The sequence below is a fragment of the Strongylocentrotus purpuratus genome, unplaced genomic scaffold (assembly GCF_000002235.5).
Source record: "Strongylocentrotus purpuratus isolate Spur 01 unplaced genomic scaffold, Spur_5.0 spur5_scaffold_5, whole genome shotgun sequence".
Taxonomy (NCBI): domain Eukaryota; kingdom Metazoa; phylum Echinodermata; class Echinoidea; order Camarodonta; family Strongylocentrotidae; genus Strongylocentrotus; species Strongylocentrotus purpuratus.
This window is the reverse complement of record NW_022145611.1, coordinates 33,502,800-33,525,332: the sequence shown is the minus strand read 5'-3', so window position 1 is coordinate 33,525,332 and position 22,533 is coordinate 33,502,800. Positions and strand designations below refer to the sequence as shown.

General features: G+C 33.2%; 1 protein-coding gene across 4 annotated transcripts in view; it reads right to left on the bottom strand.

The window, feature by feature from the left end:
• Nucleotides 1-979: 979 nt before the first annotated feature.
• Nucleotides 980-22,533, bottom strand: part of LOC576914 (regulator of G-protein signaling 7) — a 63,656-nt gene continuing 42,102 nt past the window's right edge. For 2 of the 4 annotated variants that reach the window (XM_011674058.2, XM_011674061.2), the window contains 6 exons: nt 19,805-19,936; nt 18,727-18,801; nt 18,200-18,401; nt 14,097-14,117; nt 10,787-10,887; nt 980-7,267 (listed from right to left, as the gene is read on the bottom strand). In XM_011674058.2, coding sequence (XP_011672360.1) covers nt 10,825-10,887; nt 14,097-14,117; nt 18,200-18,401; nt 18,727-18,801; nt 19,805-19,936 — 493 coding nt within the window. In that variant the 3' untranslated portion in view covers nt 980-7,267; nt 10,787-10,824. The remainder of the gene's footprint in view (nt 7,268-10,786; nt 10,888-14,096; nt 14,118-18,199; nt 18,402-18,726; nt 18,802-19,804; nt 19,937-22,533) is intronic. The other 2 variants (XM_011674059.2, XM_011674060.2) reach the window with 2 other exon arrangements.

Below are 22,533 nucleotides of genomic sequence, written 5' to 3'. Positions count from 1 at the left end.
ATATTAGCCTTACCACAGTAAAGCATTTAATGAGTTTTGAAAAGTCAACACTTCTAATATTTATCTTCATCTTCAAGAATGCTGACTTTCCAAAGTACGCTTATGAAGTTATGATTTCTTCATATTTTTGTATCCCAAATCAAGAAATTGATATTGGAATTCTACCTTTTTAGACACTGTGCATACCCTTAAAAGTGGAATTAGATGATGAAAGGCGATAGAAAAACACACAAGAGGATAACTACTTGGCTTCTTTCCTTTAGATATCTAGCAAACAATGCATTTTATGCATGACTGCCATCAGCAGTTTTCATCCTAAGATCTTAATACTACCCTCATATTTTACACCTCACCTACCTGCAACATTGTCTTCTTTCTTATCTTACAGAACACATACTTACTTTTAAGGGCTGTAGGCTAAATTTAAGCAAGCTGAAGGGCAAATAGGCTCAAAATACTTATATTACTTCCACACATGTTTAGGTAATGATAACCTATTACCTTGCAGAGTATGGTAATTTGTAGACAAGCACTGAACCCTCTCTAATCAACTCACATGCTTTCCTTTAGTATGAATGAGAATCTCAAACTATATTTAATTATGTGCTACCCCTTTAGTTAAAAGTAAGATCCTATGCAAGAAAACCATGTTATTTTGTCTGTGAATGATTTGCTTACAAGTACATGATGATTTGTATGAGCATATTTGTTTTGTCGAGGAGTCTTTCCATTTTGTGCAATTCATTATTTTTGTTATGCTAATAAAAGAACATGTATGTTTACATGCCATCTACAAGTTCATAGATGTTTTGTTTAATCTTGGAAGTGAATTTGAAATTCTGCGACTTATGAATGCTTCATTCGTATATAATAATCTTAATACTCAGCCACACACTCACACCCACACACACACCTCAGACTGCATAACTCCAATAGACCAAGATAGTGTAATAAATGGGCAAATCAGTAGTTCCAGAGGTAGGAAATAAAGCCGTTTTATTGCACAAGTGCAAACTAAATCTCCTAGGGCAGATAATAGAAAATTAGTCTGAGATGATTATGTACATTATGTCAAGAAACCTGTAAATGTGCGGATACCATACGGGTGCATCACATCCATTTCTTATAGTCCGTACTTTGTATTTTCCTGTAAATCTACAAAAGACACACGGATGTACACTCCATCCTTTGCATGTCTTTATAAAAGAAAAGATAAAATAAAAAGAAAGAATAAAATGACCTGATTTTTTGAAAACCAGAGCATTTCAGCATCTTGTATTCTGATCTTTAAAACAACCTTAGAAGTACGATTACATAGATTTCCAACAATGCACAGCATTTTTGTTTCATATTATACTAAAAAGCATCTTGCTGTGTGCAAATTTTGGTTGGAACACATAACCTAATATATACAGTGTAAATAACAATGCTTTTTGAATATTTATTTCATACAAACCATTCAATATTTTTCTCATTAAATCCTCTCAATTTTATGTAGATATATAAACAAATGTCTAACCAATCCATGTGTCCCTATATTAAAATCCCCAACCTATCTCAATAGTATTTCTTTGCAATATAAATCACAAGTATTTTCTTGTATGCATTATAATCATGTATAGCTATAAATGTAAATGATGAACAAGATCTCCATAGCTTTGGTTAGAATGCAATTGTAAAATTCAAATATGAAAGAAATCTACACCTTGCTATCAATATGCTCACAATTTTTTTTTAAATGAAGAAATCAATCAGGCGCTACACAGTACAAGATACCTTAATTTCCCCGTTACTATCGTCGTCAACAAAATGAAGCCACACTAGATGACACTCGTACTACAAGGCGTATAAAGACAATGACGGAATGGAGATAACATATTTCTAGAAAGGAATTCAAAGTTTAGAGGTATACCAGATATTTGACTTATAAATATTAATGGCGGTTTTAAGAGTGTCATGATATACTTCATATGGATATTTGTATCTTTTATTGAGCAAAGTATCTTTGTATGAGCCAGATGTATTTAAGTAATCTTTTATATTCAATATCACAATGTTGTTGGGGTTTCAAGTATTTTTTATCTCACAACATCTCTTGGGTGAGCTTTTGGCAGAAATAACTATTCAATTCAAGATGAGATTATCATGCAATAAATAAAAGCAGTATAAATAATATCTTTTGAGTTAGTCATTCTTTTCTAGACCAAGGTTTTGAAGTTCATTGCTTGATTTTCATGACAATATTAAACCCAAAATAGACTTTTTAAAAGGTGATGCAAATATGGTTTCAAAATCAAGGCTTAGGAATGGATTTTAAGACATTAATTGAATGAGAGTGTTGCAAGAACCAGTCAAATGTATCTAGTAGCACTGGTGATTTCATTAATATTCAAGATGTAAAATGAATTTAAAACTTCTATATATCACTGCACAGAATATCATTGCTAAGGGGTCAAACACTCATCAATTAAAGTAATCTTCCCATAAGAGCTCTCACAACACATACATTCTGAAGAAAAATAAATAAACAAGACATATCTAAACTCTCAGTTATGCCATTATGAGAGAAGGAACATACCAACACCCTGTTAGGTCCTAATGCTTCTTCTTTATGTGTGTGTTAATATCAACCTTAGTATAAACTTTTCCACTGTGTAGCACACATTTTTAATAAATAAGCAAGTTTTTATGATACATTTCCTTTTCATGATATTTATATTTAGGCACCACTAACTTTGTCAAATCAATGAAAAAAATGAAAAGAAATTTCTGCATTTTGAATCTTATCTTGAGTCCTGGTAATGTCAGAAATTAAAATTTCAAATATGCAATACAAATTTAAACTATATATCTGTGATTGCTCATAAATGTTAACTGCTAAATGATTATGGGAGCTGATTCGTAAGCTCAGAAAGATAAGATAGTTAAGCTCGATGTCCCAACTGCATGTAGAGTACTAGGCCCTGTAGTTTTAGTCAATTTGATTTCCAGGAAACTTTTGTTAATTTGGTTTGTTTTGCTGATCTAAACAACTGATCTACCGCAAGATGAACAGTTCCAGAATTACCTCAACCATTACCAGAATACAAGATAAGCTTCCAATACAAAAACTTTTTTTGAGATAAATAAAACAAGAATGATCTTACATAAAATGTGCAATATAATGCAACTTTGTGGTGCAATTCATTTCTGTTTTATACCCTGTTTGTGTACAGAGTGCCTAACAACATTTGGGAATTTAGTTCTCTAAAGCTGTGTAGGACAGCCATGGATTTTTTCTTCTTCAAATTTGATACCTTTAAAAATTCTATTACTACAGCTGAAGAACTCACTATGGACTGCTTTAATACATACAGCAACAAAAAATGTTAAAGCAGTGACTGTTCAAAAATATATATGAAAAAGGAAAGTGAATTTTTCTCTTATAACGTTGTGGAAATAACCCCATTAGCAGCTCATTTAAGCCCTCTTCACACATGGCATCTAAACTACCTAAACATGGCCAAAGTAAAATGGACTGATATTTAAACATTGCACTTTACAGTAATGTATCTTGTAACAGCACACTGATAAGTGAGTACACCAAGGGGCTTTTGTGTCATCCAGCTACTTTGTTTTCATTTTGAATTTTTATTCATTTACACATAAAATGATTAATATTTAAAAATTTTGTTGAAACAATTTTTTTTTCTGAAGGCATTTTACAGAGTCGTGTGTGAACAAGGCTTGAGAAAGCTGTATCAGAACAATGTCATCTTTTGTACAATAAATCCCTGTATAAAGAGAGCAATCCCCCATTATAGAAAAATTATCCAATCATCATTTCCATGGGAATTGTATTTGATCCTAAAAGGTATTGTGATATGGGTGTTGATTGACAAGTTGGTATTATTATTTAAAGGATTAAAAAATATAATTTCATGGCAACATAGTTTCCACTGATCCCTAAAAGAGAAAATATTTCTTTCAATAAGTTAATGTTAATAAAAATGATTATGAAATTATAGCTTAACATAATCACAATAGAGTTATGAATAAAAATATGATATAACTTTCAAATGCACACAATTGTTATTGTTTTCTTCAATCATTTTTCACCCATATGAACAACAACAACAAATTAGCTTTCAAAATTCACCTTGAACAGCTTTGCAGTACCATTTAGCTTTTTATGTTCTGCCATTGTTGATATTTTGGAAAAAGTACAGATTGGATATTTCAAGAAAGTGATTATCATTTATGGATTAAAAGAGAATTTTGGTTCATCTGTATTCTTCATTCATTTTTAAAATTTATATCATCAACGAAACTAAGAATAACATTCTTTGGGATGTATTTCGATTTCTTGTTTGAAACGTTTTGGACTGAACTTTCATTTTGTATTTTTTCAATAGTTAAATAGTACCTTGAAGAACCATATGCAAAGAGCTGTATTCATGTTTGTAAAGCCAATACCATAGAATGATAGATTGTACCTATTATCACACCAAATTAAATGAGGTATTCAATCCCATAGGATATATTTCTGCAGCCTTCATATTTATACACTTGTAAGTACAAACCTTAACCTTTGGTAGTCTAGTAGACTAATTGCACATCTGTTTACTGTTTCAATGTAATGGCAAGAAACTTAAAGAGGAAAGGAGTAGATTTCAAAAGACTTTTTGGACCTCAATGAAACCAACGAAATCATAATCTTGTTTGATTTCACATTCAAAACATGGAAGGTGTTTTTGTAAAAGTCAGTTATGACTTTTATTCAATATTTAATCAGACAAATTTAAATCTGATCAGTGGGATATTGGTTACTTTACATATCTGGTCAATAATAACAGTTAGATGGAAAACTGCTGCTTAATACGTCCAATAGTAATAACACCAATAATAAAATCATTGTTTACTTGAACTAACCAGCAGTTCTTAAAACTTGTATACCCAATATTGCAATAAACATGATTTTTTTTAATAATATATAAAAATGGGGTATACTCTTCTCGTAACACTTAAAAATCATAATAAAATGTTTTATTACAGCAGTTTTATTACTAAAAACCCACTGGAATGAAATAAAAGGAATACAAAGAACTACATGAACAACAATCTTAAACTTCACTAGGCTGAATTCATTGGGTAATAACCCAAATAACAATATACGTAACATTTTTTGACTAGATTGTCATTCAGCATGTTTCTACAGGATTTCAAAATATCATTAATTTCCTGACTTTTCCATGTACCTGCTTCAGCAGACGCTTACCAAATAGCTTACCCATCTGGGTTCGTTTGCCTTCTCAGTTCTGTTGAAACTTTAGAGTTAAGGTATTTGTGGTAATGCCACTAACGTGACACAATGCATTACTGTGCGCAATATCCACCTTCTTGACACCCTCTTAAGTCTGCTAAAGTCTACTCAATTCCTTTAAATATGCTTCTGCAGAGACCGATTGTTTACATTCCCATGGGGGTAACTTTACTGGTCTATCCTGGGTATACAATGCCATAACTTTCTGGATATCCTGTAGCAACATGCTGATTGATATGTACGCATCCATTTGCGATTAAAAAGCTGACCCTTGACAGTTATCTTGTTTGAAGCACAAAATGATAGATATCTTGTTTTAAATGAAGATTCCTTGATTATAATTGTAATTTCACCTATGAATCTTATTTGAACCATATTCATCTCGAGTTTGGTCATTTAGGGTATGACTAATGAGCTAACAAACATGTTATAATCCATGACCATCCATTCAAGAAAACAGAGACAAATAAACTGTGATGCTGGCTGGCAGGTTAACTATGTACTCTAATAATTTGTGCAAAATACTACTTTGTAAATCATGTACATGTGTATCTTTACTTTACTGGAGGATCAAGCATACAGTTGAAGACCACTCAAAATGTGATATACTATTCTGTGGGCACAATGCATTTCATTGATAACTCAATATTGGAGTAGTTATTGGAACACAATTTAGTTCAAACTTTTATCTCAAACCTACAATTTAAGCGTAAAAGTGTTTTTTTCAGTTCCAGACTTGTAATTGCATGCTATTTCTGTTGAAGACATCAGACGTGCCTGGGAGTTGAGAAGGGATCCTTGGTATTGATACATACATAGCATGTGCAGGTCGATCGAGCTATGATTCCATCACAGAGAAATATTCCTGCCTTCATAGACTAGTCTTACATTTCTTCACACACAAAGACTTCTCTGTTGACGCATACTACAGCTATCACGTCTTGCTATAAAAACGTACCACTCACGATGGCTGCCCGCATCAAACCTTTGGTGTTCCAAGTTAAAAAACAACACTTTAGGGTATGGCTTCCTGGCTAACGCTTGGTGACGCGTTGTGTGCCTACATGACACAATGATCACAAGGTTTGAACTTTGCGTGCAGGGCTCATTGTTTCCTCGTTTGAAGCCATCGGTGCCCTCGTATTAAGGTGGGAGCGAACAAGCAGCGCTGCTCGTTGCCATCGCGAGTTAACACCCATCTATTCAAATGAGCGTATCCAAAGAGGAGAGAAGCAAGAAGAAAGATTAAATAGGCAAGGGTTATGAGAGAATAATCTCAGCTTCTGATTGGCAAAAGGGAAAGAAACAATTCATACTCTACTTCAATCTCATATAAAAGTCTTTAAAAAAAATTGAAGGACCAGAGAATATGCAAAAATCTGTGCAAGAGTATCTTTGTCTCTTCTCCTTTGTAGAAGATGGTCCGTTGAAGAACACACACATTAATGAAACAGAGAGACACAATTACACGTCTCTGAAGTCTCTTGCGAGCTGTTAATTTGTCATTATTAATGCCTAGCATGTCATTGCACGCCTTTACATGTCAGGTTTAGAAGTAGTTTTGTTTCTCAAGAAGCAGTGCTAGTAAAAAGCCACTCGGCCGGGTAGGTCCTGGAGTAGGTCAGGCTGGTGTAGGTCGGGTAGTCGATGCTTAGTTGCAAGGTGTTTTCATGTTAGGTGACTTAGCATGTCAGACCACCATTCTAAGGGTGGGTGTATGTGATTGTTGGATGGGAGCTAGGGTCCTCTCATTAAGATTTTGATGGTATTTTGATTGTCATCATCATCATCCACAATGCCACATGCAGTAGTCACAATGCTCTATAAGAGCCAGGATCCATAGAAAATAGCCTTATCCAGCCGGCATAGGCTTGGTTAGACTACGTGTAGGTTCATTAGATGCTCAGACAGGCTTGGTTAGACTATGTGTAGATTCGTAAGATGCTGCATTAACTTGTTAGGGTGCTGAAAACAAGAGCAGATAAAAAAAAAACACAATCAAGAACAAACAAGCATGGATGAAATGAAAGGTGATATTCATAGAAGCATGGTAAAGGATGTAAGGTAAGGTGCAATTTGATCTTTTCAACTTTTTCATCATGTTCACGATTTATGACCAAAATGCACAGCAATGAAATGGCAGAAGTATAGTTTCAAAGAAAAACAAATTTCTTTAAGATTCAAATTTTCCAAAAAACAATTTCATCCAATCTTTGGAAGATTTTATTATTCCTTTGAGGTACCCTGATTATTAATAGGTGCAGAAAAACTTATCAAATATTGTTCATGTTAGCTTTTGGGAAAAGCATCTTTATATTAGGCATTTTTTGCATATCTGAAGAATTTGAAATGTCAAAGCAAAGTTATTTGTAAGCTTTATTGGTCGCCAAAACTGTTTATTTTACTGAACCATTTTGCAAGAGTATGCCTGATATGGCAGGATGAAATCTAATAAAAATAAAGTTGTCACTTTTACTTTTTAAAGTGATGTACGTAACTAGTTTAAATAATTTTACAAAAAGTTGCCTGCATCTAACCCTTTCAGGCAATTGACTATTTATTCTATATTACGAGGGGCTATTAAAATACATTTTACCAGCTAATCAATTCTTATATATTGTAACATTCAAATGGCACAAAATATCATGAATTACTCATAACATGATTTTTTTTTCATGGGATGAATAGTCATGCCAGTCACAAAGAAACAACAAAAATATGAAATATTCATGTCACTTTCGCACTATAACTAACAACTTTTTACAAGGCATATGTATTTGGATCACACCACTGAGATGCATAATACTATACAAGTACATACAGCATATCAAAGGAAAGGGAAGGGGTTGAATGTGGATGTGGAGGGATATAACAAATGATATAGTCCTGTCTGTTGTCCATGAGACAAGTCTTTCTCAGGCCTTACTAAGATTGACTGACAGTAGTAGCTAAAAAAGCTTTGTTATATCAGATACCTACTCATTCAGTACTACATGGTATAGTATATACCACAGTAAATGGACTCTTGATACATCTAAATGATCAGCACAGGGACTTCTTGGGTGTGGGCAGGTATTGGAGTATGCCCATTTTGGACACTGCTATAGAGCAAAATATTACCCTCAAATCTTATTAATTTCAATTAAGTGGGCCTCTACTCCAAACAGAAAGCAAGCAAATCAGTCATATCATATGCTTCTCTCATGAGTCCTTCAAAGGACAATACAAAATTTACAATTGATTACAAAGTTTTAATTTTGCTTTTCCTGTATTTGGTATAAGTTTGTAAAATGGATTTAGTACTGAATTGTGAGCATATTTTGGAATTATCCTTTCCACTTTCTGGAAATGGTATAAAATAGAAATTTAAAAAAATCCTTAAGCCAGACTGCCATTTTAAGATTTTTTAATAGGAATAAAGAAAATCATGCTGGTGATACTTAGTAGAATTGATGCATCTGACACATTGTAAGTACTTTGGACAACTGCACTTTCAAATCATTTTTCTGGGTTTCTGAGTTTATCTCAATCAGAAGCAAGCTTACAAAGTTGTATACCAACATGAAGAAAGCCAACTCAACATTTTGTCTATAAATATTTCTTTGAAGAGCTGGGGAAACAACGGATGACCCAGGAATTCACATTTCTAACAGTCATACAAAATCTCTTCAGAGAATAACTATGGTACTAAATAGTTCATTTTGTTTTCTGGTATGCATACAATCCTGTACTTTTTGAATAAATCATTGATTTATTGGAAGACAAAACATGAACATTTTATTTTTACTGTCATTTTCTCCTCCATTAAGGAGAAAATGTTTATAAAAATAGAGATAACTTCATTTTATCATGATTTGAGTACCGGTATATATTCAATGCTCTGATACTGAACAAGTAGGATCTCAGACTATACTATTCTTGTCTTAATTTTACAATATAATAATATATCCACATAACATGATACCATTAAAACAAGACATAAAATAAACGATAAAATAAAAAATAAAAACAAAGGGGATCAGGGGGTGGTACAGGGATGACAAGATCTTAAGGAACACATATCATACTTATAGTTTGTGCACCTTCAATAAAAGTTAGAAATGGGTTTGCCTCCGTGTAGTGAGCACTTTCCATTAAACTTCTAGTTTAAATTTGGTGAGATGGATTTGAATATAACATAATTTAACAATTCTGTAGAATACATAGTGTAGTGCTGGTCTTACCCATTACATCATACAAACAGGTTTATACTAGTCTAAACCGGTTGAAGCCAGTATTTGGCAGTATAAACTAACATAGGAGCAGTGGAAGAGGGATGCGCAATCGGGTCAGGTCAGCAACACATGCAGCTCACATACAGATATATTAGTGCACATGCATGCATGTATAGGATTTAGGGTAAGATAGTGGTGACATAGAGTTACATAGTGTTACGCAAACAAGGGCTACTTTACTATTCACAATACTTCACATACAAAACATATACACAAGATACAACAAATAACAATCATAGATGAGAAAGTTAGAAAGTGCAGACCGTTTTCTGTAAATGTCAAGTATAGATAAGACAGGAAATACTAATATGTCTCGTCTCATGCTCTATGTGAAAGTCACAGAAATGTTGGGAATTTCACTAAGCAATTTTTTTTCCAGTAGCTCAAAGGAGAGTCCTGATTAACATTGAATGTATTTGGCTCTTATTTTAACAGTTTGCAAAAATCTAACCAGGTTGGACCACTGGCAGATTTGTACAACTGCTGATATCCTTTCAGAGACAACAAAATATTTTAATGTGAAAATGATCTGCACTTAAAACATTGACAAACAAAGTAATAAAATACTCCATTACATAAATATCTGAAGATCATGAGATGATTATTCCTAATCCATTTTGTTTGTCCATCTTTTTTACTGAATCAATATAAAACTACACTTTTAGGCCTTTGCACATGAAAATGGTGAATTTGGGTTTACCTATTGTTAATAATATGAACTGTCTACCGGTAATTTGTAAACTTTTGGACATTCCAACACTAAAAATGACAGTTAAATATTCAAATTGGTGTTTACAATAACAGAATCAGCAAAAATAATTGAAATATATTTCATATTATTTTTGTACATAATGTGCAAATCTTTGTATACATTTCTAAAAGAATATTCATCATGCAAATGTTTGCTAGGATAATTTGTCTAGGCAGAATATGCAGAAGATTATCAGGTTTTAAGGTGAAAGGTAAAAAATATCATGGTTAGTAGACTGATCTGCCATGAGACATTAGCACGTAAAGCAAAAACATTGGCTTAGATTAAAAAGATAATTCACGCCTGACAAAGTGAAACTTTTCCCCATGCACATTTCAGTAGTTGATTTGTTCATTTTTTTAAATTTGATGTGTAAAGGCCTTGTAGTAGAGGAATGGATGCTACATGAATGAGGATCTTTCTTTCATTTTTCCTTTTAGAAAAAGAAAGTTTTAGTACCATGATTAGTGTTGAGGTGAAGCGTCTGCAAAGCGGCATCATTTATCCAAGACTTCGGCCTTGGTTGCCAGACTGGGCAATTTAGGGATCAGAGACTTGGTCTGAGATGAGTAAAAACAAATGCATAAAAAAATGAAGGAAAAAAAAGAACATATAAATGAAACAGATGAAGATTACATAGTACTCAACAACGTATAAAATGAAAGATTTACACAAAAAGTGAAAGAAATTGAAAATTCTAGAGATGCTATGTATGATAGGATGTTCGATGACCCAGTATATCTTTTGATGCCACACTCGCTGACTAAACTATCACACTGTTAATAGTGAATGGTGTCTATTTATTGATAGAAAGATGGTATGATAGTTTGAGAACACATTGCCTCTATATGGCATCCCAATTTATAGTCAAGAACTGGAGGGCTATTTGTGCATTGTTTTATATAATATCTCTTAATAATAAATGAGTGCAAACATAAGAAAATTAAGACAAAGAGAGGATAAGGAAAATAGAGCTTTACTATGAAATATGAAAAATTAAATTTTGATTAGATATACCCAAGATTATAGGAAATAAATATAAATGTCAACAAAAAGTCAGAGAGCAAAAAAATTCTAGCTTTAACAGAAATCATAAATGAACTAATTGCTAAAAAGAACTGATTGATAATGAAACATTAAGATAAAAATGAAAATGTGAAAATAAACATAACCTCATATTCTAAGAACAGTTTAAAGATCTACATTTTCAATCTCTGTTATAATTTATTTTCAACCTTAATTCTCTCCTAATTTCAATATCATATCTTAATATTCATGGTAAATGAATGGCTTGCATTTCTTCATGGATTTCCAAACCAAGTGATGAATCATAAGGTTTGATACCACTCTTTGTTTTAAGATGTTCAATGAAAAGTTGGACCATGATTATTAAAAAATTATCTCACGATATATCATTTATGATTTGTAAACTTGGTTGTAAAATCAAATGTCTTGTTCATTTTCAATTTTCTCTTCACTTGATAAATATAGAGGAATACAATAGTACCACTTGTTATTCAACCCATCCCCCTGGAAAAATTGTGACTCAAAGAAAACGTTGATGTTAACCACTAAGATGATTGAAACAAATTTACTAACATGAATATCAGGTTATCAACTATCTGAACCAAGAAAATCTTTCTCCCCCCCCCCCCCCCTAAAAAAAAAAGAATTCCCAAACTTTTTGTAGTATATCTTCTGAATTTTTGGTCCCCATAGTTTTATTCCTTATCTATTTAAATGAACTGGTTACAAATGCTATGATTATAATAAGGTGAGTCTGTGCTTTTTAGCTCTGAGAGTTAATTCCTCTCTGCTTATAGGGGTTCTCACTGAACAGACAACACTTCTAAACCATGAATTGGGGGGGGGGGGGAATTACCCAAATCTATAATAAATTAATTTTTGTTAAAAGGAAAAAAAGACCTGTAGACATTTATTGTCTTTTAAAAGTAACATGTTATTGTTAGTGCATTAGTTTACTAAGAGGGAAAATGAGTTAAGTGTTATACCTACAACATGAACACATTGTGTTAATCAACAATACACTTAGGTTAACAAAATCTGATTAAAGATCTAATGTATGTAATATTCTAAGATCTGTGACAGATGACTACTACCCAATAGACTTGGCTACTGTCTGTGTAAGTAAGTGACTGCTCCCAAACAACGACACAAGAACACATGGAACAAGAACACAAGCTAAATAGATGATGAGATGGTTAGTAGATGCATAGATGATATACACATAATGAATGGAAAAAAAGAATACAAAAGAAAGAAGTTTTCTGAGTGGTACAGCATGCCATGGCTCTTGTTTATTGCTTCTTTATGTTTTCATGGCTGAGGATAAAGAGGAAGCAAGGAATTGCATCGGATTGTCTTGTCCTTATAGAAACACAGGGAAAGCAAATTGAATTACAGGAATATTCAGGCTATACAATACAATCAAGTTTTGAAATAAACCTATCTTTGAGATATTTATACTAACATTTCATATGGTTTCATTACCATGGATATTTTACGAGACCAAACGGAGAGTGTATTTTTATGTTTTTTTTTAACAAAGTGTAAAGTCAACTATTCCAAAATATCAATAAATGCTCAACACTTACAACAATGTAATTCTATAATGAATTAGTAAACATTATAGTGTGGCCTGTCTTTAAAAGAAATAATCCTGAAGCACTGTTTCATTTAAGCTCTACATCTGTAAGTTTGATCTAAACTACATGTAAACACCAAATATTAAATCGGCTCTGTTGTAGAATAGAAAATGAGCACCTAGTAGGATGGGACATGCTTCAAGGTAACATCTAATGCCACAATATTTCAAGGATATAGAATGCTAAAATGAAACATGTTAGGCATGAGAAGATGGTGTTATACTACAACTTGAGATGTTCGACATCATTGAACAAATGACTGTGATTGCAAAGCTGTATAGATGCTACAATACTGCTAAAAAGAGAATGGTGTTAGCTATTGATAGTGATGTGCAAGATATATAGAATGCAGGCAAGCATCTCTCCATTTATAACACTGGCAGGCATAATTTTCATTTTCCATATTCTTCACTGACCCCTTTTTTGGTATAAAGTCAATTGCATACATTTGTCAATCTATGCATATTTGGATGAATTTGCATCAATAAATCATGTCATTGAATAGTCACATCAATTTTCCAAGGGCGTCTGGTTCTTCTTTGTAAGAATTTCTTAAAAAGCAATTATTATCCAAGATGTGATGTTCTGAGATGACATTTGCTTTGTAATACCATATCTTAATCATATTCAAAGCTATTAAACAATCAATGCAAGGGGATATATATATGGGTGGCTGCACTAATATTTTCTGAAGTGATATTGTGTCTGAACAGGTACCAAAATAGCCAAGATAGCTGATAATTTAGAATAGAATTTCCGGGAAGTCACTAGAAAGTAAGATAAGATGAATCCTGAACACAAATAAGATTGTGATAACTCAGCCGAAACCCAGCTGATGAAGATTGGAATAAATGTGTGATAAATGAGAGATGAATACCACTCTGTATTGCAGCATACCAGTACTAGATGAATATAGCACAGAACAAGATGAAGCCAAGTAAGGTAGATGTGAGAAACATTGAATTATAGTGAAATATGAATGAAATGAAGACAAAGTGAACAGCTAGGTGAAAAGATTAAAAAAATTATCATCAAAATAAGAAAAAAAAAGCAACTGTCTCTTGAAAGTGTTAAAAGGGGGACTCCGAAAATAGATGAATTACCTTCTCCCAGTTGCTGAGGCACTGTGCCGGAAACACACACCGCAAAAGATGGTAAAAAGTGGGTGGGTGTTTGAGGCAGAAGTGGTTGTGGTTGTGGTAGTGGCAGTGGCAGTGGTAGTGGTGGTGGTTTTAGTGGTAATAGAGGTGATTGAAGTGATGTGTTTTTAGACAACGTTGATAAAGCAATGTGATTGCAGAGAGTGGTATTACATGTTGCATATTTAGAAGGGGAATTACAGTGATTTATTAACAACAGTAGAATTGTAAATAGTATGTAAAGAAACAGAGCCAGGGCAAATTTTGAGTGGATTTTATGTGTATCAGAAGTGGGTAGGAGATTAAAAGTGGGATGGTCACAACGTAATTGCAGTCATGAAAGAGAGAAAGGAAGTGAGAGATAGGGGAGGGGTTGGAGGGGGGAGGGGGGGGGGTCATAGCAGGTAAAACATGCAAAAGAGGTCGAATGATAGGACAAGAAGCATTATCCATATGATGGCATACAAGCATATAGGCAAGAATAAACCATGAGACAGAAGTGTTTTGAGAAGAACAAAGAAGATTGGGATTAAGAGAGTGGAAGAGGATGGTAATAAGATTAAAGTTATTCATTTTCGTGTCACAAGATGCAAGATGAGATGGTATGCACAGTTGAGTGATTGCGTGTTGAGTATACAGTTAGAGAGAGAAAGCGAAGTATGGTATCAGCCATGTGAAAGAAATGATGTCAAGATTCATCATAAAATGATGATAGCATATGATCAAGCATTGTGAGATGAATGGTATCAAGGATAACAAGAAAGACAAGTTTAGAGAAGAGCATAAAGGAAGAATATCATGAAAAAAATACAAGTTGAACAATACAGATTTGCAAGAAAGACAGAGAAAGCAAAGAATCACACAACGTAAACAGAATTGAGAAAGACACAAACAAAAGAATGAAGAGATGTCAAGTAGAGAATTGACAATATGCCAATTGGTTTTAAAAACATATAAGAAACACAAAAGATTATCAATAAAGATGGGAAATGAGTGAGTATTCCAATAGTAGTTCAAGAAATATTCAAGAAGAAGAAAAAACATCAAGAAAAGAATAAGATACATGCAATGGATATATGCAAGTGGAAGGGAGATTGATGTTTTATGTTAGTAATGCATTGATGGACATTCCATATAAATGACGCCCACATTCATCATAATGGATGTATGATTAATTGCAGCATGTTCATTCCCAGATTAACATTCACGATACATTCCAAAGATGGTACATGCAGAAGCAGAATTTTGTTTAAATGTTGTAGTCAGTAATCATGAATCAGATTGTAGGTATGTATGTGTGTAGAAGGAAGGAGTCATTAAAGGGTGGGTAAATTAGAAAGGAAAGAGAACAAGTAAAAAGTGACATGAGTGAGAACAACATGAAGAATGAAAAGAAGATGGACATTGCCTGTTTTTAAAAATAACTTTCCACTCTCCTTTCCAAAGTAAAGCTGTTACAGGCAGTATTTCAGAATGGTGAAAATTACATATCATTATTGATAATTCAGATGATTGACATATTTCCCCTTTTTTATGAATGTTCCCTATAAATTCTTATCTGAACAATTTGTCTAAACAGAACCCAACTAGCAGAAAAGTTCTTGAAGAATTTTTTAATATATAATATTTACTTTATACTCCTTCAATCCAATTTTATGACTCCTTACAAAAAGAGAACCATGTATCTACATAAATCTATGATATACATTTCTTTATGCAAAATTTCTTTATGATGAATCTGCAGGAAAGTACCTCATAAAAACTTTTCTATGTAAATCCATTCTGTGTTTATTAAAGTCACATTCATTTTGGAACAGTAATATCACTCAGTTATGCAGGACACTCTAAAGCATCTTTGAAACTATCAGAATTCATTTATTCAGAATCCTTAAATTGATTAGTCAAACTGCTAAACTAAATCTGTATTTAGTCCTTTGATAGTTTATATTACCTATATATTTAAAAATGCCCACTATAATACCAATTTACCATTTTCTATACTGCCCATATCAACTCTATGGATGGGAAAAGTTTTCCAAAAATATAATAAATGTGTCATAATCTTTCATATTCTTTTCCTACAGTACAAAATGAATATAGACAATTAATCATTAGAATATATATAAGGGTAAAAGAAAGAAACAATTTTAATCAAGTGTAATATTCTAGTTTACAAGAAACAAGAATATTATAGATATATACATACATACATGTACATAAGAGATATGTAACCTTACAGGATAGTGTACAACATGATAGTGAAAAGAGATTCTGAAAACAAAATGATTATAAGATGGAAATAAAGCAAACACTTGGAAATGGTGTGTTTGAAAAACTTCAAAGACAGCTGAAAGTGAAATGATAATTGCATTCGTGAGTGAGAAACACACGCGTGAATAATCATCATAAGTCTATGAATGAAATCAGTGCAGAGAAAGAAACACAGCAAACCAGTGGCAATCTTTTCTTTTCATTCAAATTATAGAGATGGCCAAACAATGTAGAGTGCAAACAACATAAAAACTTTGAGAAAACTAGTCCTTGCTTTCACTCTAAATAAACCACAAAAAACTGTATTGCTTCTTTATCTATTTCCAGTTTAGTCTTAAGTCATGTTATATTGTTCATCTCTATCTCATTCCTATTAATGTGGAGGGTTTGCTTGCTTTTGAAAGTAGTTTTTTCTCAAAATATGTAAATTTTCATGAAATGAGCCAAATATAAGACAATAGGTAGTATTTCAGAGTACAGGGAGAAAGAGGGTTGTAGTTATGAATGTTTGAAGCTAAACTGCTTATATTTTCAGAGGGTATGTGATTTATAACTAACTCTTTAACTCCAACACCCATATTTCTTATTCCTTTGAGCCTTAAGTGAAAGCAAGGATAGTTGTTAGTATCAATACACACAAAACAATACACTTTTAAAAGGTGTGCTCCCACATGTAAACTGTCCCAAATGTAATGTTTCTATAGAAAATTGCACTACAAAACCATATTCAACTTTATCCATTTAGTAATCAAATTTTCTTAAAGATTATATTATTGCTCCCCCTAAGAATGATGGAAGACAAAATCCTGAATATTTTAAACTTCTTGTGTTCTAATGTATTATCATAGAAGATATAGTGGGAATTTTTGTATATGAACTATTCTTCATATTACAACCTGTTGAAGTTCATTACAGAAATCATAATTTTTGTATCCTCCTCTTTCTACCTGAAAAAATTACAGACTAAAAATTGGTGACTGTTGTTGTACTCTCAGCTAGATTTGAAACTAAAATTGAAATTGAAATTAATTAGTATTGAAAGTGAAACTGATTTGTATTTATTATCCATTTGGAAGTTGGTTAAGTTTGCTTCTTTGAAAACAAATTATTATCCAAACTATCATTTCCATGCATTACTGTACAACTCACCATTTTCAGATTATGATTGAGTGTACTTTCCTCCCTTAACATTTTGAACAGTCATAGCAAAAGGAACTTAACTTCTTCACTCAGAGAAATACATTTGGAAATACGTATATATATATGTATACATTATCTAAATTAGAGTATGGAATGAAAATGGAGATTCTTCTGTTAAAACTATCTTTTGCATGAAAAGTGTGACAAGATTTAAGACATTTTCAAATTTAAAAAAGTGCTTTTTGCAAATATATACTATAACAATAGATCTATAAGTGCTTAATTTTTGTCCTTCTATTTGACAGAAATAATAAATCATCTAACAGTGAAAAACTAAAATTAAAAACATATTTGCAAAGCCAGCGCAAAAATTGTTAAAATTTTAAGTGAGATATTTTGCCTAGCACTTCCTAAAATAATCTAATGCAAATCAATTAAGGCGTAAATTTGGAGTATGTGTATTACATGAAAAGAAAAGCTGAGCAAACTAATTTGAGTCAATATCATGATTGAGAACTTGCTAATAACTGTGGAATGGCAGCCAGTCTACACTTTAAAGAGACATAATAAATCTTCTGATGAATTCTAGAAGCATAATGATGTCCAATCTGTATAATGCTATCTTCAAGTCATGTTTTGGTTGCCATGGTACCCACCTTTTTCTTTGGGTTAAGCAGCTCCTTGTACTGTTCCGACCTGAGAAAACGGGGGTAACTATCGCTGCGCATTAGCGTGTATATATGTTCCTGGGCGGCATCAAAGGTGTAGCGGTTGGGGTTCTTCATGTTTTTGCGTGTAGTGTCCAGGATCTTTGAATCCACGTTGATGGGACTGTGTGAACTGTCTGACAAGAATTCACTGTGCACAAAAAGAGAAGATAATGTTACCAACCATAATAAAGAAATGGGTTTCAAATGTGGGTGGGAGGCAGCTATTCTAATCAAGCTATTAATTACCCTGTATAAATAATGATATTCATTTATCTCTAGGGCCAAATAGAAACCACAGTTCAATATCGTGATTGAAACTGGTGAATGAATTTATTTATCGCTAGTTAATGTAATTAAACTATGAAAAACAGCTAACAATTATTGTGAAGATCCATAAGTTATGTTACTGTCGATGTTTCTCAGAAAACTCTCAAACTTAACTCTGAAGTGTTATTGTACTATGGTGTACATACCTGTATATTTGCTGCACTTTTGCTGGTACTTGACTGAAAGTCATCTTTTTGAGGTCTTGACATGCAATCCAAAACCTGTAAAAGTCAGAGATATAAACATTTTCTGCATTACTTTTACCAGGGAGCAAAGAGTTAAAGAGAACAATTAGATAGCATTTGACAGTATTTGTGGGGAAAAATGCATTGAAATTTCCTTTCAAAAGGTCATACCCAATTCAAGAAATAACAGATTAAGATGGTGAAGTTGTATATGAAAGGAAAACAAATAATTAGATAGGACATAATGATGTTATTTCTGGAAGAATTTTTTTTGAACAACTGAAATATTGTAGGGGTTCACAAAATCCAAAAGAAAAGTTACTCCATGTAAAATGCATCAAACGAAACACTGATGAGGGAAACTTCTTTAACTTCTTAAAGAAGTTAGTAATTCATGCAGCCTTTTCACACACAGGTAAAATTCATTGTATCGAAAGCTGTTAAGTTGAAGCTCTTTAACTAAACAGCTTTAAAGTCAATTTTCCTTGTGTGAACGTCGTTTATACGAGGTTCGGACAGATATGAAGTCGCAGTCTATAAGCCGGTCAGAGCAGGCTGCAGATACGAAGTCCGTATCTAGAGAGCAGGACATTTTGTGTGTGAACGAATATATGTCCTTAACTGGGCGGAGCTAAGACCGGGCACTGCTCTTTAAACACTCAGTAGGGCCATTGCACATTTACGAGCAGTGAGTCACTGCTCGTATGGCCCTACTGAGCGTTTAAAGAGCAGTGAACCAAAATTTTCTGTGTGTGAATGGTGTTTCATCTAAAGCTGATAAGTCTAAAGCTCTTTAAACTAATCAGCTTAAAGAATTTTACCCCTGTGTGAAAAGGCTGTAAGATTATTTAAGTCAAATAGGTAACAAATCAAATCGAGGTTTTCTTTGTTAGAAACCACTGAGTAAGTGGGACATTATAGCATCTTGAGATATATCTGTCTGGAGACAGAATGATGATAACATATCAATTTCAACTCTGGGCTTTATTTGGAATATTATTATTGGTATTCCATTATTCCTTGTTAGTTGCTGGGTTACCTCAGGTTTTCATCACTGAACTCCTTAGCCAGGAACTTTGAGAGCTGATCTCTCCCTAGGGAGTCCTTCAGGAGATCATCGAAGGAGAAACCCCATTTTTTGACCCTGTACACTGGTACCTCCTTCAAACTCCTGAGGAAATGAAATGAAAGGTAGTGATGTCACTTTATATCTCTGTTCCTAATAAAGTTGATACCGGTACATGATAGTGGTTATATTGTAGAAAAATTGAAAGAAATATGTAACAGAAAATATATTTTAATAATAATAATAATGAACATTTGTATAGCGCTTTTCTACAAGTAGATACAAAGCGCCAACATTAACTAAAAATAACTATACATCATTATAATTTTAATTAACAAATATCAATATATCACAAATTCTTTTAAAGAATTATGTCATTAAATCAACAAAGTGTGGTTTACCACATTATTTTAGAACAAGTATTCTCTTTAAATGTTCTCTCTTTTTGTACACAATAGTCTACAGGACAGTATGATACTCCATAAGAATTTTGAGTATATTTAATAATCATAATATAAGCTAATAATAATAATAATAATAATAATAATAATAATCTTTAATGGACCACTCCAAGTCTTATTAAACCGAAACGGAAATTTATTTTGCCCAATTGATCGTGAGCCCGGCAGCCACTGAGCAGCGCCAGATCGACGTTGCTCTATCCCTTATTGTTGGAACGCCAAACAAGGTAGCAACAACTCCCATCTTTTAACGTCTTTTGGTATGACGGGGCCGGGGTTCGAACCCACGGCCTCCTGGCTGTGAGGCGGACGCTCTACTGACTGAGCCAACACTCCGGTATATTTCATCAAGTATAAAGTAAATAAAGTGAAAACATCTTCCTATGAAGCCAGGAATAATATTATGTTGTGAATCACTGAAATGCTTGGATTAGTCATAAAAGAATGGCCCCAAGGAACACTGTTTAATTTGTTCATGAATACATCTCAACTTTAACTTGAAAAACAACAGAATCAACTAAAAGAGATAAAAATAATAAAAAATTACAAACCTTTCCATTTCATCTGGTCTATACACCATCACAAATATACTCTTTGCCTCTGTCAATTCACTTTACTAATAATGTTCACCTGTTATGCATTAAATGGTCTATGTCCGGTTTTGCATCGATTACATCGAATTATCTTTGATATTAATATACATGATGTCATAGAGTTGGTATCATACGTTAAGTCTTTCACAATGATTCCTGAACTAAACCTGCTTTTAGAACTCTATTGCAGGTGCTGCATCCTGGTAATGTTTACTACAAAGAGTTGATATCAAGTATATATCCGTCTCATTCTGTTTCAAAACAGTAGGAATTATGTGGCTGCTGTAGAGAAACTCAAGCTCATACTAAACACTACAGGATATATCGCATGTTCAGAAGGAAGAAAAACAAGCCTCTACACAAATCCATTTGAGACTAACACATATGTCCTTGGACAAAACACCTTGCAGATCATGAGTAATCGTTATAAAGTAGTATTCACAACTTTGAACCATGAAAAATGAGTCTTTTCACAAATAGCAGGAATTTGTCAAACAGACTGACATGTTATAATCTCAGGTTTGATGGTCCATGCATAAAACATCAAAGCAGATCAGCTGTAGATTATAACCTTATCTTCTATGAAAAGTAATCAGAGTAGCAGCTGATCACTGTCCTACTTCTGTTAATTGGGCTAATGCCAACATAGCTTCAAAAACTGATAGATATCCAACTAAATTCCAAGTAGATCCAGTGAATGACATGAAGCATGTGTGAAGGGGTAGATTGTAAGGACAATGATGACCCCTACAGAGAGGCCAGTCTGAATACAGCCCTGCTTAACCAATCATCACCACTAATTTTAGGTGACACATCATTTCCCTTTTACTCATCATGTAATCAGCCAATTGTCTGGCCCAAAGGGGCAATGAAGTATGGCTTTATTCTTGGTCTTGGCACCTTAACGAGGTAATACACCAGACATGTATTTAACCAAATTATGCAAACGAGCAACTTTGGAGGGTTTATTTTTTATAGCTCGATTTTAACTCAATTTTTCAGTAATTCTGTTCTCATAGTTGTAAATAAAGGTGCAAACATTTTGATTTCTGTCATCATACCGGTAAACTCAAAAGTTTGTGAATTTGATAATAGCTCCAGTTGGCAGTCCTTTTTGTCTTATATTATATGTTCAGCAAAGTGCCCCATTCAACCCTACTGGCCCCAAAGGAACATAAAACAGATTCAAATAATATTAAAGTCAACCTTCTAGAGGCTTTATAGATGTTTGTTTGAACCTATTGAAGTCAGTCCAAAGCTCAGCTGACCATAACAGAGGGAGTTACAAACTAAACAGGACATGGTGATGAGAGACAGAGTGATGATAGCTACTAGCTAGAATGAAATTTGTACCTGTCGTCATAGAATCTATTCCTATAATTTATTCTCTAGTCTGGACTAAATAGACATCAATGCACAGGTAAAATACATTTCAATATGAGATGTAATATTTGCTTGTTATTACACAAGTATTTATCAAGATGCTGATAAATTTGTGATTTTGCACATATATCCCCCTGTCCGCACACAACATTTTCCGTGATTAGGCGTGATTAGCTATACCGTTTCGCAATAGTGATACCGTTTCGCGATAGTTTTATGATGAAATTGTCTGTGGGGACGCTCACTAACGATACGTCGTATAACG